General features: G+C 37.8%; 2 protein-coding genes across 2 annotated transcripts; one reads left to right on the top strand and one right to left on the bottom strand.

Annotated features, from left to right (window-relative positions):
• The first annotated feature begins 119 nt into the window (after positions 1–119).
• ada2b (adenosine deaminase 2b) lies at positions 120–7,044 on the top strand. The gene is made up of 10 exons (XM_060889852.1): positions 120–225; positions 575–890; positions 1,080–1,299; positions 2,321–2,531; positions 2,621–2,748; positions 2,999–3,089; positions 3,178–3,286; positions 4,902–5,059; positions 6,621–6,823; positions 6,911–7,044. Exons 2-10 carry the CDS (start codon positions 578–580, stop codon positions 7,023–7,025), a joined length of 1,548 nt encoding a protein of 515 aa, XP_060745835.1. The 5' UTR covers positions 120–225; positions 575–577; the 3' UTR covers positions 7,026–7,044.
• A 354-nt stretch (positions 7,045–7,398) lies between these two features.
• rad51ap1 (RAD51 associated protein 1) lies at positions 7,399–11,094 on the bottom strand. The gene is made up of 10 exons (XM_060889870.1): positions 10,829–11,094; positions 10,675–10,721; positions 10,260–10,386; positions 10,012–10,118; positions 9,849–9,920; positions 9,686–9,766; positions 9,368–9,499; positions 9,094–9,264; positions 8,060–8,218; positions 7,399–7,846 (listed from the first exon to the last, which is right to left on the bottom strand). Exons 1-10 carry the CDS (start codon positions 10,843–10,845, stop codon positions 7,719–7,721), a joined length of 1,041 nt encoding a protein of 346 aa, XP_060745853.1. The 5' UTR covers positions 10,846–11,094; the 3' UTR covers positions 7,399–7,718.
• Positions 11,095–16,124: the final 5,030 nt, after the last annotated feature.

Here is a 16,124-nt window from a genome sequence, read left to right as displayed (position 1 = left end):
CTTGCCCTGTTGTTCCTCTATTGACAGTGTACTTGGCAGAAATAATGGAGAGCCTTATTCGGCTGACTAAGTGTGCTACTGCAATAGACTTTGGGGGAAGTGAAGTGTCTTGAAATATGGACTGTCCTGTAGGAAGTTTAGTCTCTTGTTCACACGCTTAAAGGTAAGCAGCACTCCATGGCTTAGTAGTGAACAAAGATTTAGTAGAAGAGACTCATTTCTAAGGTAAGAGTCTTCTTATATATTTACATGTTTCATTTCAGATTTTTGTATGACTTTTTTTTTTTTTTTCTTTCTTCAATTGTGAGACAGAAATCAAGTGTGGTTACAGTGTATATAGAGGCCGAGCACTGGCAATGGTATCATGGATCTTCTTTCATGTTGTCGCTTACTTGCAAAGTGTTTTTTTTGGCTCTGCATTTGAACAAGAGCGCTTCATTCCCAGAATTCAAATAATAAATGACCTATTAAGTGTGAACTGGAAAATGCTGAGCTAAATACGGCCTCTTTGCCTTACTAAGAATGTGAATCAGACATAACGAATAATGACTCTCTTGCTCATTCTTCCTTACAGACCATGAAGAGATTTTGCTATACATCATGCCCTACTACAGCTCTGTTGATGATGCTGGTCTCAGCCTCTGTGAAAGAGAGCAAATGTCTACCAGACCCTCATCAGAGAGAGCTATTACTCCAGGAGGAAGCCTCCAGGCAGATCGGTGGCAGAGTGGCGCTCAGTGCGGCAGAGCTTCGTCTTGACTCTTTACTTCATAAACTGAAAGAGCAAGAGATGAAGGCTTCACATTTTCCTCCAGCTATGCACTTCTTTAAAGCAAAGCCTTACATCCAAAAAAGTCCTGTGTTTAAACTTTTACAAAAAATGCCAAAAGGTACTTTCACGCCTCATTAAATATTTTCCGTAATCCTTATCTAAAATTTCACACGGACCGCTATCAAGTCTACATTTTGGTTTCATATACTGTATACTATCTATAATGATTACTGATCCAGAATGAGGGTTCCTGACAACCGAGAAGTAGATCACATGATTACATTGTTCTACTCTCTGTTTCTTTAAGGTGCAATCCTACACATCCACAGTTCTGCGCTGGTAAGCGTGGACTGGCTCGTGATGAACGTAACCTATCGGCCTCACTGCTATGTTTGTTTCACTTGGACGGGTCACGTGCAGTTTGTATTCTCTGCAAGGCAGCCGTTCCAACGTTTAGGCTGCTCTCAATGGAACCTGTTGGAGAAACTGAGGGCCACCATGAGTGACGTACCTGCTTTTGACAAGAGGTGATCTACTGTAGCATGTCGTTATTATTTAAGATGAGATGATAGTTTTTATAAAGACCTGCTGGAGGGTGTGATGTGTTGCAAGGTAGGAGTGTTGGTCTGATATGATACTGCTAACTGGTTTAGTTGTTAACGATACAGTTATGGGAGTTGAATCAGTGCAGCTTTGTCCATTATATTATGAATACAAACACAAGCCCATATGACTCTAAAATGTAATTCTAGCTGTTCATTCCTAATCTTAAATACTTTAAGAATCTTCTGGGTCTTATGAATATAATACAATGTCCTACAATATAATGCATGTCCTATCATCGATGGTAGTGAAGAAGGTGTATTTTATTGTATTTTATCAGCTAGAACATTGTATATACTGCACAATGGATCCCCCTTATGTTTTCAGGGTGTTTGTCAGTGCATAAAAATGAATGCATAAGTATACACACCCTAATTATAGTATAATTATAATTAAGTATAACTAATTCTTCATTCAATTACATTTTGATTGTAATGCAGCACTCAGTGTTTTTGAGTGTTACAGTTTAGATGAAATAAAATAAACAAATTAAATTTTTTATTTAAAAAAAACAAATAAAATAAAACAAATTATTATAATTTGTTTTATTTCATTTGTCCTAACAAAAATGCTCCAGTTATATCAGATTGTGAGAGGATCTCCTGTACACAGCCCTCTTTGGGGTATATTGACATTGACATTAGGAGATATATATGACTTGACTATAGCACCAGTACCAGCTGAAGAGAAGCAAATAAATAGCATGATGAGAAGCTTCACCATGGGATCATTCTTTGGATGATAAATTGTATAGTTTTGGCACCAAACATATCTTTTAAAATAAAATCCAAAATGTTCTAGTATGATCTCATCATGCCATAACACATTTTACCACATGGTTTGGACTGATTTGTTTCCTACCCCAAAGCCAAGACACACAAAGAACACAAGAGATTTAGATTGCTGACTGAGATCAATTTCCTCTTTTACACATTTCATGCTTAGTTTGATGCGGAACCTCACGCTCTTCACTGAGGATCCCGATGCGGCTTACCCGACCCAGGACGAAGTGTGGAATCAGTTTGAGCAAATATTTACCTCAATCTCAGGGCTGATCACCTATGCACCTGTTTTTAAAGATTACCTCTATCAAGGCCTCCTGCAGCTCTACAATGACAATATCATGTATCTGGAGCTGAGGACAGGTCTGTCCCAGGTTGGTGAATAATGAGTATGATTCTTACAGAAGTCATATGAAAAGATGTTCAGCTCCAGGCTAGGTTTATAACTGATTTTCTGCTGCAGACATATGAGCTTGATGGCACTCTCCATGACAGAGTATGGTCTATTCAAACCTACAAAAATCTAACTGAGCAGTTTAAGTTGGAGCATCCAGACTTCATTGGGATGAGAATAATTGTATCTGTCCATAGGTAAGTATACTTTTCTGATACAAAAAGAGAGGGAATATTATTTATATAATGGTGTGTATCAGTCCAGTACATCTCTATAGACATGTGCTGTAGAACCACTCCAATTTTGCATTGGAGCTCTTTTGTCAGATTGTAGTGGAAACCTTATAGAGATGTTATATGATGATTATGTTTGATGTCGATTGTCACTTGTCTGTATATCTTGTGAATGTTTTGCTGTTTTAAAATTTTCTTTTGCTCCTTTTTACAGGATACAGAACTTATCTATGATCAAACAAGCAGTAAAAGATACCATAAAGATGCAAAAGTACTATCCAGAGATCATCGCTGGCTTTGATCTGGTGAAATTTCTTACATGACTTTATGCCAAAACCACGTTTTTTTGTTTCTTAATTAACGATCTATACTTGGGATTGTGTCTTGCTGTAGGTTGGGCGTGAGGATGGAGGAAATTCTATATGGTATTATCGGGATGCTTTATCAGTCCCAACTCAGGTTAAAGCCAAACTTTCCTATTTCTTCCATGCAGGCGAGACTGGTAAGTTTACCGTCAACACGTAACATTCATACAGTTATTATATCTTTCTTTTAGATGTTTACAAGGGGAGACATTTTTCAGATTTGCTTTTCAATTACCTTGTAACATTCTCCAGAAAAAAACAACAACAAAAAAAAGCTAAATATGTGAGTAAATGGAGAATAATTAGGTTGGGTAAAGGGTCACCTTTGTGATTTATATCTTTTGCATAAGTTATAACCTGATTAACTTCATCTGAAACCACTGTAGAGAATTGGTACTAAGAAGCGACTTGTAGGTTTACTCCAGATTAAAAAAATAGTGTAAATAGCATAGCTAACCATACTTTTTTTTTTTGCTATGTATAGTATATGGGGCAGACACAGGCTTTCGGGCCAGGGGCAAAAAAAAATTAAAAAATGTAAAAATAAATAAAATAAAAATAAAGGATGCATGTCCTCCAGTCTTATTTCAGTTCAGTTTTTTCATCTTACACATTTGTTGAATCTAAAGCATTGACACTACTGTTTTCCATTGGTTTAACAGTTTACAGACTCACCATGTAATCTGCCGTAGCGTTTTTATTCCTGTCCACACACTCTCAGTCAAGATCCTACAGCTCTGTGTGCGTGCCATATATTCCTGTATTTCAGTATAAATGACCGTGTGAGATCTTAAGCTGGCTGATACATGAGATCTTAAGCTGGCTGTTATGTCAGAGCTCATATTGAAATAGATGTGCAGCAAGAAAATGACAAAACGTCTAATACAGTCAGTGCTTTAGCTGATACGAAGGCACCTGTAACTGGTTTATACTGCAATCTGTAGATTACAATACGTTACATTTACATAACACGATACACATCCTCAATGTCATTTAAAGAGATGGCATTTTGGGGAAAATAGAAGTATGGTGAGATCACACCTGATAAATCTCATCAGAAATCTTCGTTCAATTATACACTACATTTATACACAACCTGCTCTCTCCATTACTGTCTCTGAAATCAGTGGCGTGGTCAAAAAATGCAAAGAATGGTTTCCCCTGCAAAATAATAATCAATAATATTAATAATAATAATAATAACAAAGAGCTTTTTATTTGGGGTATAAAGATAGTGTCACCTAAAGACCTTCTGAAATCCACCCTTATTGCTTGAAAACTTGTTGTATTGGTGATAAATCTCCTAGAGTTCACATTTAGTTTAAGTAAAGTCTCAAAATTGGAACCTATTTGTTGATTGGCATCTCTGGAAAAATTGTCCCTAGTGTGTGATTGCGTGAGTGAATGAGTGTGTGTGTGCCCTGTGATGGGTTGGCACTCCGTCCAGGGTGAATCCTGCCTTGATGCCCGATGACACCTGAGATAGGCACAGGCTCCCCGTGACCCGAGGTAGTTCGGATAAGCGGTAGAAGATGAATGAATGAATGAAATGACTTCCTTATATTAATAATTTAATCATGACGGCTGTTGGTTGCTATGAGCAACACACACTCCAAAAAGCAGAAGTAACTAACGATAAATTTTGATATAACCTGTAATAGTTATAGCATAATAATTGTGGAACAAATTCTTATATGGATGAATTAAATATATTATGCTGTTTATATTGTGTGTGTTTATATGTCTTTATAGACTTGTACAGCACAGATGTTGACAGGAACATTCTGGACGCTCTGTTATTTAACACTACACGTATTGGGCATGGTTTTGCCCTGGCACATCATCCCCTGGCGAAAGAGCTGTCCAGGAAAATGGGAGTGCCAGTGGAAGTATGTCCTATATCCAATCAGGTATAGCATCTGCAACATGGAATCAATCATAAAATATCTCTGTAGCTATTAACTAAATACAAGTGCTGATCGTTTTTTGTGGTGCTTTGTTTAATTTATCCACAAAATACAAACATAGAAAAGTGTCATGATTCTGTATGGAGAAAAACATTCATGAATGAATGATTTGATATAATTTCCAGTTTTACGTAGCAAAGTTTTTTGAAATCTGAGACTTTAGAAAAGTTTGACTTTAACAGCCTTTTTAAGATGCTTATTTTAGGATTCTTGGTGGTGTTACACTATACAGCCTAAATTATGTTCACCCCTGGTCATCATACCCATATGTGGTTATTCTCCAAACTGTTGCCACAAAGCTCCAACATCAGTGTCTGATCTCACTAATGCTCCTGTAGCTGAATGATCACTAATCCCCACAGACACACTCCAACATCAGTGTCTGATCTCACTAATGCTCCTGTAGCTGAATGATCACTAATCCCCACAGACACACTCCAACATCAGTGTCTGATCTCACTAATGCTCCTGTAGCTGAATGATCACTAATCCCCACAGACACACTCCAACATCAGTGTCTGATCTCACTAATGTTCTTGTAGCTGAATGATCACTAATCCCCACAGACGCACTCCAACATCAGTGTCTGATCTCACTAATGTTCTTGTAGCTGAATGATCACTAATCCCCACAGACACACTCCAACATCAGTGTCTGATCTCACTAATGTTCTTGTAGCTGAATGATCACTAATCCCCACAGACGCACTCCAACATCAGTGTCTGATCTCACTAATGCTCCTGTAGCTGAATGATCACTAATCCCCACAGACACACTACAACATCAGTGTCTGATCTCACTAATGCTCCAGTAGCTGAATGATCACTAATCCCCACAGACACACTCCAACACCAGTGTCTGATCTCACTAATGTTCTTGTAGCTGAATGATCACTAATCCCCACAGACACACTCCAACATCAGTGTCTGATCTCACTAATGCTCCTGTAGCTGAATGATCACTAATCCCCACAGACGCACTCCAACATCAGTGTCTGATCTCACTAATGCTCCTGTAGCTGAATGATCACTAATCCCCAAAGACACACTCCAACATCAGTGTCTGATCTCACTAATACTCCTGTAGCTGAATGATCACTAATCCCCACAGACACACTCCAACACCAGTGTCTGATCTCACTAATGTTCCTGTAGCTGAATGATCACTAATCCCCACAGACACATTCCAACACCAGTGTCTGATCTCAATAATGTTCTTGTAGCTGAATGATCACTAATCCCCACAGACGCACTCCAACATCAGTGTCTGATCTCACTAATGCTCCTGTAGCTGAATGATCACTAATCCCCACAGACACGCTACGACATCTAACGGAAAGACTTCACAGAACAGAGCATGTTATAACAGCAAACACGGGGAATAAATCTGGAATGAGATTTTCAACAAGCCCATGTGTGTGTGATGGTCATGCTTTTGGATATGTAGTATATATAACTACGTGTCTTTTTTTCACTAATGTCGATGGATTTATACCAAATTGTAGGTGCTGAAGCTGGTCTCAGATATGAGAAATCACCCTGCTGCAGTGTTAATGTCAGAGGGACATCCAATGGTGGTGAGCTCTGATGATCCCACCTTGTTCGGCACTGACGGACTCACCTATGATTTCTACGAAGTCTTTGTAGGAATCGGAGGTCTGAGTGCCAATGTAGGAACGCTGAAGGAGTTGGCAATGAATTCAATCAGGTGGAAAGTTTTTGTGTTTAGAATTTTTATTAAAGATATTTCATATCTTTGAAGTAAATTTTTGACTGACTTTTTGTTTGTGTACAGGTACAGTTCCTTGCCACCGGTGCTTAAGGAAAAGGCCATGGCTTCATGGCAACAAAAGTGGAACAAATTTATAGCAGAGAATTCACCACAGGGAGAAGAAAGAACACTTGAATAATAATTTCACATAGAAAAATATTTTTTAGCCAAAGATGTTTGAAATACTTCTACAGAAATCTTTTACCCATTTGAATAAATAAAACAATGATTTCATGATTTTTTTAAATAAACAAATACATGAAACTGTTTACAAAGTGACTGGAAGCAGCTGATTTTATGTTAAATGATTTTGCAGGATTTTGTACTTAATCTTAAATTTTTGTTTTAAATGATTGCTTTTTGCTCTTCAGTGAACAAAATGTTTTAAAAATAAATTGATGTTTTTAAAGTATTAAAACAAAATTAAATAAAATATTTCATAATTGTTTACTGTTGAGTTTGGTGGATAAGAAATTTGTCTCAGCATAATAATAATAACAACACATTTAAAAAAAACAGAACAGTTTACTGAATTTGTATAACCAAGATAATAAAATGAAATACATTACAGTTTCGTTCAATCTGTCAGTCTGTGCCACACGTCTGAACCGCCCTATTTCTGTGCAAAACCCCGGGTTTGGAGACCTTGTTCGAACGATGACAAGAATTTAATTTACACCTTTAATTTTCACACCATAAAGACAAATACACAAAGACACATAAAACGACAATATGTCGATTGAATGATTTTCAATAAAAAAGTGAAGACTCACTCATTAGCAGTACAGATTCTATTCAAAATAATGATTTTTTTTTTTTTGACAAAAAGCATCTAATGTGCAACAGAATTGGGATGCAGGGGTTTAACTCGAGCCAGGCGGGACAGTCCTAATCGCAGACCCAGACCAGGAGACTTCAGGGGAGGACTCTGACATGAACTAGGGCTCCTTCCTACCAAGCCTGATAACATCCAGTGAAAAAAAAAAGAAAAATCAGATTGTTTATGGTCTCCGATATATCAGAATTTATATTCAGTATCAATATTCTAGTCCTTACAAACGTTTCTGAATTAAATCTGATCAACTGATGTGTACATGAATTTTATCAACTCCACATCATTCACTTTAAAGAAGTGAATTCTACAAAAGAAGAAGAAAATACTACACGCCTTACCAGGAGGAGTCCACTTTGGCACTCTGCCTCCAGCAGGACTGGATTGGAGAGCAGATTTATTGACAGGAGGAGTGCTGGGACTTCTGTTTAGTGCAGAGAGAGGCTGTGCAGCAGATGGACTTCTGACTTCTGGACTACTCAGTCCTGAAGAGTTTTTGACTGAGAAGTGAAATACAAAAAAGTCAAATCAATGCAAGTCAATTATTGGTTCTATTCTGAGTATATTTATTCGCTTTTGCTCCATTCTCAAACTGTTTCTACGCAGTTGGAAGCACAGACAATGTATGCTGTTGCATTTCGGTTTACTGGAACTAAGAGCATTGACTTAGGGGCTTTTTACACCTGGTCACTTCATGTGTTTTCTGTGATCCGATAGCTATCCGATCGTAAAAAGACCAGGTCTAAATGCCCTCCGAAACGTTTTCGAGACAGATATAAATCTGATCGCTCAAACCACTTCAGGAGGTGGTCTGGGACGCATTTCAGATGAAACTGGACAGGTGTAAATGAATGTGGTTGTTCAAGCCACATACGTCAGCGCTATACTCCTCCCAAACGGAAGTACGTCACTCGCAGGTGACTCACGAGTCGTGCATCGCGCCAGAAACAAATGTTTTCCCACCAGTGCTGGCTCCGATCTTTCACCCAGGTGTCTCCTTGGGTCTTAAAATGCACTGCTGCCGCCAGCGAAAATGCAGCAAACAGTAAATGTTTTATGTAACAACCGCATACACCAAAGCGTGTTCCATTTCAATTACCCCGGAAATGAGGTAAAATATATTAGCATTTTGGGCGGAAGTAGAAAGATCAGATTGATATCCGATTCGCCAAGACGCATTTATGTGGCCTAATGTAAATGGAACAGTTTTAACAAATCAGACAGCTATCGGATCAGAGAAAACATAATGAAGTGACCAGGTGTAAAAAGACCCTTATAATACAAATATCACACAAACAGCACAGACCCAACATTAGCTTGTGATGAGCTACTGATTTATCTACCCCTGAATTGGGTTGAGAAACCAAGTACAAACCTTTAGACTGTGGTTTGGTTTTAGCCACTTTCACTGGCTTCTTCTCTTTCTTAATAGATTTTGGAGATGTCCTTTTCTCTTTCTTAGATAGTTTCCTTTTATCTTGTTTTCTCTTCACGGTGTACTCTTCATCCTCGCTCTCGTCCAAGTCACTGAACTCTGACTCGTTCTCTGGATAGATACAGGAGCATACAGAGCAGCTTTAAATCAGGCATATTTATTTTTTAAATGACAATCACCATGGCGGGAAAGCTAATTGAGTGGATTGATGTACCTGGTGTGTTCTGAGGTCTGTAGTCTTCATCCTCTTCGTTCTGTTTACTCTGTTGCTCTGTCACTTTTTGGGACTTTCTCTTAGTGCATATAGCAGACGAGGGCATCTGCTCACTGCTGATGTGATCTAAACCTGAAGTTATACAGCAGCATAATTCATTTCAATTCAACATTCAAAGACAAAGTCTCTTTCTGAGGTGTTCCTAATAAAGTGAACCGTGAGTGTTGAGTGCATTACACAATCGGTGATCGTATTTCCTAGAACTAGTGAACATAAAGCAGCCTTCAGTAATGTTATAATATGAGAACTGTGACTTACCCAAGCTGGTGACATCCACGCTACAGTTGGACAGCACAGGGGGCACGTCTTCAGAAGGCAGACTTGAAGGTTTATTCCCATCTTCAAACAGACCATTTTTGAAATGTTTAGTGGTGGAAAAAACATTTACAAAAGCCAATGTAAGAGTAGAGTCATGTACTACCAAAGCAGCTGCCATCGACAGTGAAGTGTGTCAGCACTGGAGGTGCATCTTCCTGGAGCTTTACTTCTTCATCTTCATGCCAAAAAAGAAAAAAGATTAAAGTATTGCACCGTTTTACTCGATCAAAACATTTATCAGTATGGTTATGTATACAGGTACACACTTAAAGGGTTGCTAAGTGGCTCTCTGAGCTTTTCTGCAGACTCAAGATGAGACAGAATCAGAGCAGCTTCTAGATGTCTGTCATACAGTTTTTCATCCAGAGACACTCTAAAAATAAATAAATAAATAAACAAACAAATAAACATACACCACTTTATACTCGCAGTATTTATTAATTCGCAGGAAAGAGTTTCATCCAAGTGCACTGTGATATGTCAGACCGTTAGGTTAATATAGGACTTTACATACCTTTCTTTGCGTGCTTTAGCTGGTAAATCGACGAGTTCATTTTTCCTGCTTTTCTCTGGCTGAGATTCTTTAACAGAAACTCTGGCTTTTTTGTTCGGAGGGACTTTCACCGTGGCAAAATCCTCATCTGTCGTGCACATAAACTTCTCTTATTAGTAATAACAAGAGAAAACAGTGCACTTCTGAATTCCACCCTTATTGCTTGAAAAATTGTTGTATTAGTGATAAATCTCCTAGAGTTCACATTTAGTTTAAGTAAAGTCAACACAAAACACACTTTACTGTGTCTCAGCATCAAATCTACAAGTTTCTGCATCTTTTCTGGAAAAGATGAAAGTTTTTTTTTTCTTTTCTCAAAATATTCCATCATCTGCTATATTAATAGAGAACAGAGTGGACGAGATCAGCGCCTTACCATCATCATCATCCAAGAAGTCTGAATAACTGATGGTTTTCTTATTCCTGACAAAACACATAAATAAACATCAGTAAATAAACACACAGAGATGCCAAAAGTAAGTACACCCACCTCACAGAAGTGTAACTAAGACAAAAAGATCATTACAGACCTTGATGGTCGATCCATTTCTTTAAAAACACAAAAAATTCAAAGTGTTTTAATGAAATTAACTTTTTTTTGTGGAATTGAGTTCACTTCTATTTACAAATTCACCAGGTTCATTTTATAAACTGAGTAAAAAACATCTCGACCCGATTATAAACAGGTTAAAATATGACTTTTGTTAAAATAAATAATTAGAGTTTCATATGTAAACCTTCACCAACTGGAGCTTAGCACTCAAAGCGCCAAAAAAACAAACTGGCAAAAAAAAACCTGACGATTTTAAATGACAGATTCGTAACAAACGCTTAAAACGTGATCTCGTGTCATAGAGCAGAAAATGTCTGACTGCCGTTACAGACCGTTTGCGTGTCGTTTTTAGTAGGATGTTCCTAATATTTTAAACCGAGCTAAAAAAATAAATAAACGAACAAAATAGAGAAAAGCGTGTTCGCTAAACACGAATCTGCTGATGAGCAGCAAATAGTAATGGTGACGCAGAACAGAGGCATTGTTTACCAAAGATATATACACTAGATGTCGCCTTGTATACGGCAGTACATTGGAACGAATGCGTCAACTGAGCCGCCATCTTGGTACAGGGGACCCCCTCCTCTTAATGCATCAGCGTCAATGTAGGCAAAGAAATAAAATCACCATAAATCGCGATTTTCTAGTTTTTTTTTTGGTCGTTCCAAAGGTCAGACATGTATTTATTATTAATTCCAGAGAAAATTTAAGGTTTTGATATTAAGATAATCTATTTTTTCACAATATAATGCATAGTGCTAGTAGGTGTAAGTGTGTTAGTTACATTCTTCCACTTGAGTAAACTTCAAATAAACAATCACTACTTAACTTATAGCCTACTGCATGCAACACTGCTACAATGGTGTGACTATACATGTTCATTTAAACATTTAAATTGTATTGGTTTATTAAATATTTGCAGGTGGAAGCAAATCACAAATTTGAGATGAACATAATGTGAAAGTTAGATAGTTGAAGTGCCAAAGACTGTTCAATCTTTTATTTATTCCTGTCCCGCAATACTTTTGCCACATTAAATAAGTATGTACTAAATTCACATAAACCAAAAAAACCAAAGTTTGACTTTGAGGCTGAACTTGTGTGTTACACTGCCAAGCTAACTGGTGGTCATTTTTTTTAAATTAACATACGATATGACCTTTTCAGGCATAATGTCATTAAATATGTTCTTAAGGGAAGTAACTTATCAAAAATATCACTAAATCCCCACAGACGCACCCCACCATCAGTGTCTGATCTCAGAAATGCTCCTATAGCTGAATGATCACTAATCCCCACAGACCAGTGTTGTAATGTAACGAAGTATAAATACTTCGTTACCGTACTTAAGTAGAAATTTCACGTATCTGTACTTTACTTCGCTATTTAAATTTGTCAACTTTCACTTTTACTCCACTAAATTTTCTAGATAAAATGTATACTTTTACTCCGATATATTTCCACTAAGCATCTTCGTTACTCGTTACTACAAAATAAAAAAAAAAAAACTAAATTTATTTATTTAAATTTGCAGTTAAATAAATAAATAAATAAATAAAATAATGGGGGAGTTGTTGTGTTTGGTAAGGATCACTGACCGCAATTTAACCAAACACAAAGTATTTGTTTAATTTCTATATATTAATTTGTGTGTGTGTGTGTGAGAGAGAGAGAGAGATTATGACTGGTGTTTATTGTAAGTGTTTGTTGCCTTTTTGGACTCCTTTATCATTTGTAATGTTGCTCCCATTTAAAACAGTTCAGCACAAGCCCAGACATTTTTAGGGTCATGATTGAGGACAATGTCCCGTCCAGAGACAAGCTGTTTCGTGTTGAGGTTTTGTTCAAATCGACCATCGACAATACCCTCTCTAATGAATGTTTTTTTTCATTGGTTGTTGCGTTAAATCTTACCCAGATAGTGTTATTTTCTGATTGGCTATTGTGTAGCCTCTTTTTTGATTGGCTGATAAGTGTCAGGCTCGACTAAGAGCTCCAGGGGTGACGCGCTTGATTCCTGACCGGTTCCATAGAGACGGCGGTGCGGACTGATACATTTTGGGTGCTGCGGCATATTAAATATATGATAAATAGTCAAAAAAAAATTCTGTGTGAGAAATACAATGTGTGGCAGGAGTGCGGGACAAAAGACCCAAATGGGTGACACTTGACGGCCCTGGTATGAACCGTTGCTACATGGTGTTGTCTCAACTTATGAAAGGTCCAGACAACCAGTGAAATTAAGCTAAAGTGATGGTTGTCTATGCCATCTTGAGTCTCAACAATGTGATCACAAAGACCAAATATGTCATATTATACATTTTTTTTAAATTAACATACGATATGACCTTTTCAGGCATAATGTCATTAAATATGTTCTTAAGGGAAGTAACTTATCAAAAATATCACTAAATCCCCACAGACGCACCCCAACATCAGTGTCTGATCTCAGAAATGCTCCTATAGCTGAATGATCACTAATCCCCACAGACCAGTGTTGTAATGTAACGAAGTATAAATACTTCGTTACCGTACTTAAGTAGAAATTTCACGTATCTGTACTTTACTTCGCTATTTAAATTTGTCAACTTTCACTTTTACTCCACTAAATTTTCTAGATAAAATGTATACTTTTACTCCGATATATTTCCACTAAGCATCTTCGTTACTCGTTACTACAAAATAAATAAAAAAAAACTAAATAAAAAAAAATAATAAAATTGCGACTGGGAGGTTTGGCGAATCACTGCTTCTAGATTGCATTACATTACGCAGCTCCGCACGCTCTATTTCAGCGTAATGTTGCCAAAAGGAGGCGGAAGCACAACTGAACCTGAGCCACAACAGAGCCACATTTTTACTGTGTTACCACAAAGAGCCACATCATACACATGGGCACACATGATCATCACCTTTTTCCCTTCCATTTTGAGAGCGAACTTGACACAAATTGTTTACTCAAATGATCTTGCTCCTACTGGGAAACTTTGAGGTATTTTCATTCTTGGTGGTGTTACACTATACAGCCTAAATTATGTTCACCCCTGGTCATCATACCCATATGTGGTTATTCTCCAAACTGTTGCCACAAAGCTCCAACATCAGTGTCTGATCTCACTAATGCTCATGTAGCTGAATGATCACTAATCCCCACAGACACACTCCAACATCAGTGTCTGATCTCACTAATGCTCCTGTAGCTGAATGATCACTAATCCCCACAGACACACTCCAACATCAGAGTCTGATCTCACTAATGCTCCTGTAGCTGAATGATCACTAATCCCAACAAACACGCTCCAACATCAGTGTCTGATCTCACTAATGCTCCTTTAGCTGAATGATCACTAATCCCCACAGACACACTCCAACACCAGTGTCTGATCTCACTAATGCTCCTGTAGCTGAATGATCACTAATCCCCACAGACACACTCCAACATCCGTGTCTGATCTCACAAATGCTTTTGTAGGTGAATGATCACTAATCCCCAACGACGCACTTCAACATCAGTGTCTGATCTCACTAATGCTCTTGTAGGTGAATGATCACTAATCCCGACCGCCAAGCTCCAACATCCCAACCACACAGCGAACAAATCTGGAATGAGATGTTCGACAAACATAAATGAGTGAAAGTCAGGTGAACACAGATTAAATTTTCACCTTACACTTCCCTTAAACTTTAATATGAACAGTAACATATTCATGTAGTTATCTCACCAACCTATCACATGGCAGTAGCACAAGGCTTAACATCATCATCTCTGTGACTTTAACAATGGCATGGATGTTTGTGTAAGATGTGCTGCCTGCTTGTATTTCTACACACTGCTTCTTTCCTGGGATTTTCTTACCCTTTTTTCAGGACCGAGTAAAAGCCATTTTTTTAAAAATTACATTTGGTATTTTAAGATACATGTTTTGGGGGCACGGTGGCTTAGTGGTTAGCACGTTCGCCTCACACCTCCAGGGTCAGGATTCGAGTCCCGCCTCCGCCTTGTGTGTGTGGAGTTTGCATGTTCTCCCCGTGCCTCGGGGGTTTCCTCCGGGTACTCCGGTTTCCTCCCCCGGTCCAAAGACATGCATGGTAGGTTGATTGGCATCTCTGGAAAATTGTCCGTAGTGTGTGAGTGCGTGAGTGAATGAGAGTGTGTGTGTGCCCTGCGATGGGTTGGCACTCCGTCCAGGGTGTATCCTGCCTTGATGCCCGATGACGCCTGAGATAGGCACAGGCTCCCCGTGACCCGAGGTAGTTCGGATAAGCGGTAGAAGATGAATGAATGAAGATACATGTTTTCAGTGGTTTAAGTTTCGGTGCAATAAACCACAGGATTAAAAAAAAGTCTAGATCTATACATTAATAGATCATTCTGTAACTTGTTTAAAAAATCTCCACATATTATATATTAGTAGCAGCATAACACAGGGTTAAAAATAAACACCAGCATCAATAAACACCAGCAAATAATCATCAATCTATAAACTGATATACACTTAGTTTGCTGAGTAAATAAATCAAAACATACTGTCTCACACTCCTGAGTAATTTTCTTTGTTTCCCAGTCAGATCTATTCCGGTTTATTAAGATGTTTCATAAAAACACACAAAAAAAATCACTAATGCATCATTTAAACACAGGAGTAGAGTGTAATGCATTAAGCAAATGTAACAACAGAAACACAACATGACTATAATGTAAAAGCCGTGACACGACGGCGTCCGACCTTACAGCTCGAACACAACAGTTACTGACTGTTGTTAACACAGATAACAAGGTAAACAAGTATCAAGGTAAACAAGATACAGGTGAGGAAGCGGGAAAACAAAATAATATAAAAGGGCGTTACACAATCAATGTGGGAACAATAATAGATTGAAGGGGATGTCGAAATACATTTTTAGCCCAGTGGGAACTATATTGCTCATACAGTACTCCAAATTATCAATGAACTATAGCAAGTAAAATATATGTCCTATAAGCAAGTAAATAAGTGATAAAAGAAAGTACACTGCAGTAAGATGCATGGTGGTGTGATTAAATACATGATAAATATCTAAAGATGATCTGAGTAATGTGATGATCATTATGTTACATTATGTACAAATGCATTACAGATATGTGCAAAATAAAAGCATTCAGGCCGTTTTGTAACCTTAAGGGGAAATAATCTTACACAAACCTGATGTCATTTTTCCTACCCCAATATTGTTGGGGTTAATTTCCTGTCTGATGCTGACTACAGCCCACTTATATAATGTCACATAAATGA

Source organism: Tachysurus vachellii, chromosome 16, assembly GCF_030014155.1.
Source record: "Tachysurus vachellii isolate PV-2020 chromosome 16, HZAU_Pvac_v1, whole genome shotgun sequence".
Lineage (NCBI taxonomy): Eukaryota > Metazoa > Chordata > Actinopteri > Siluriformes > Bagridae > Tachysurus > Tachysurus vachellii.
This window is presented reverse-complemented; position numbering and strand designations above follow the sequence as displayed.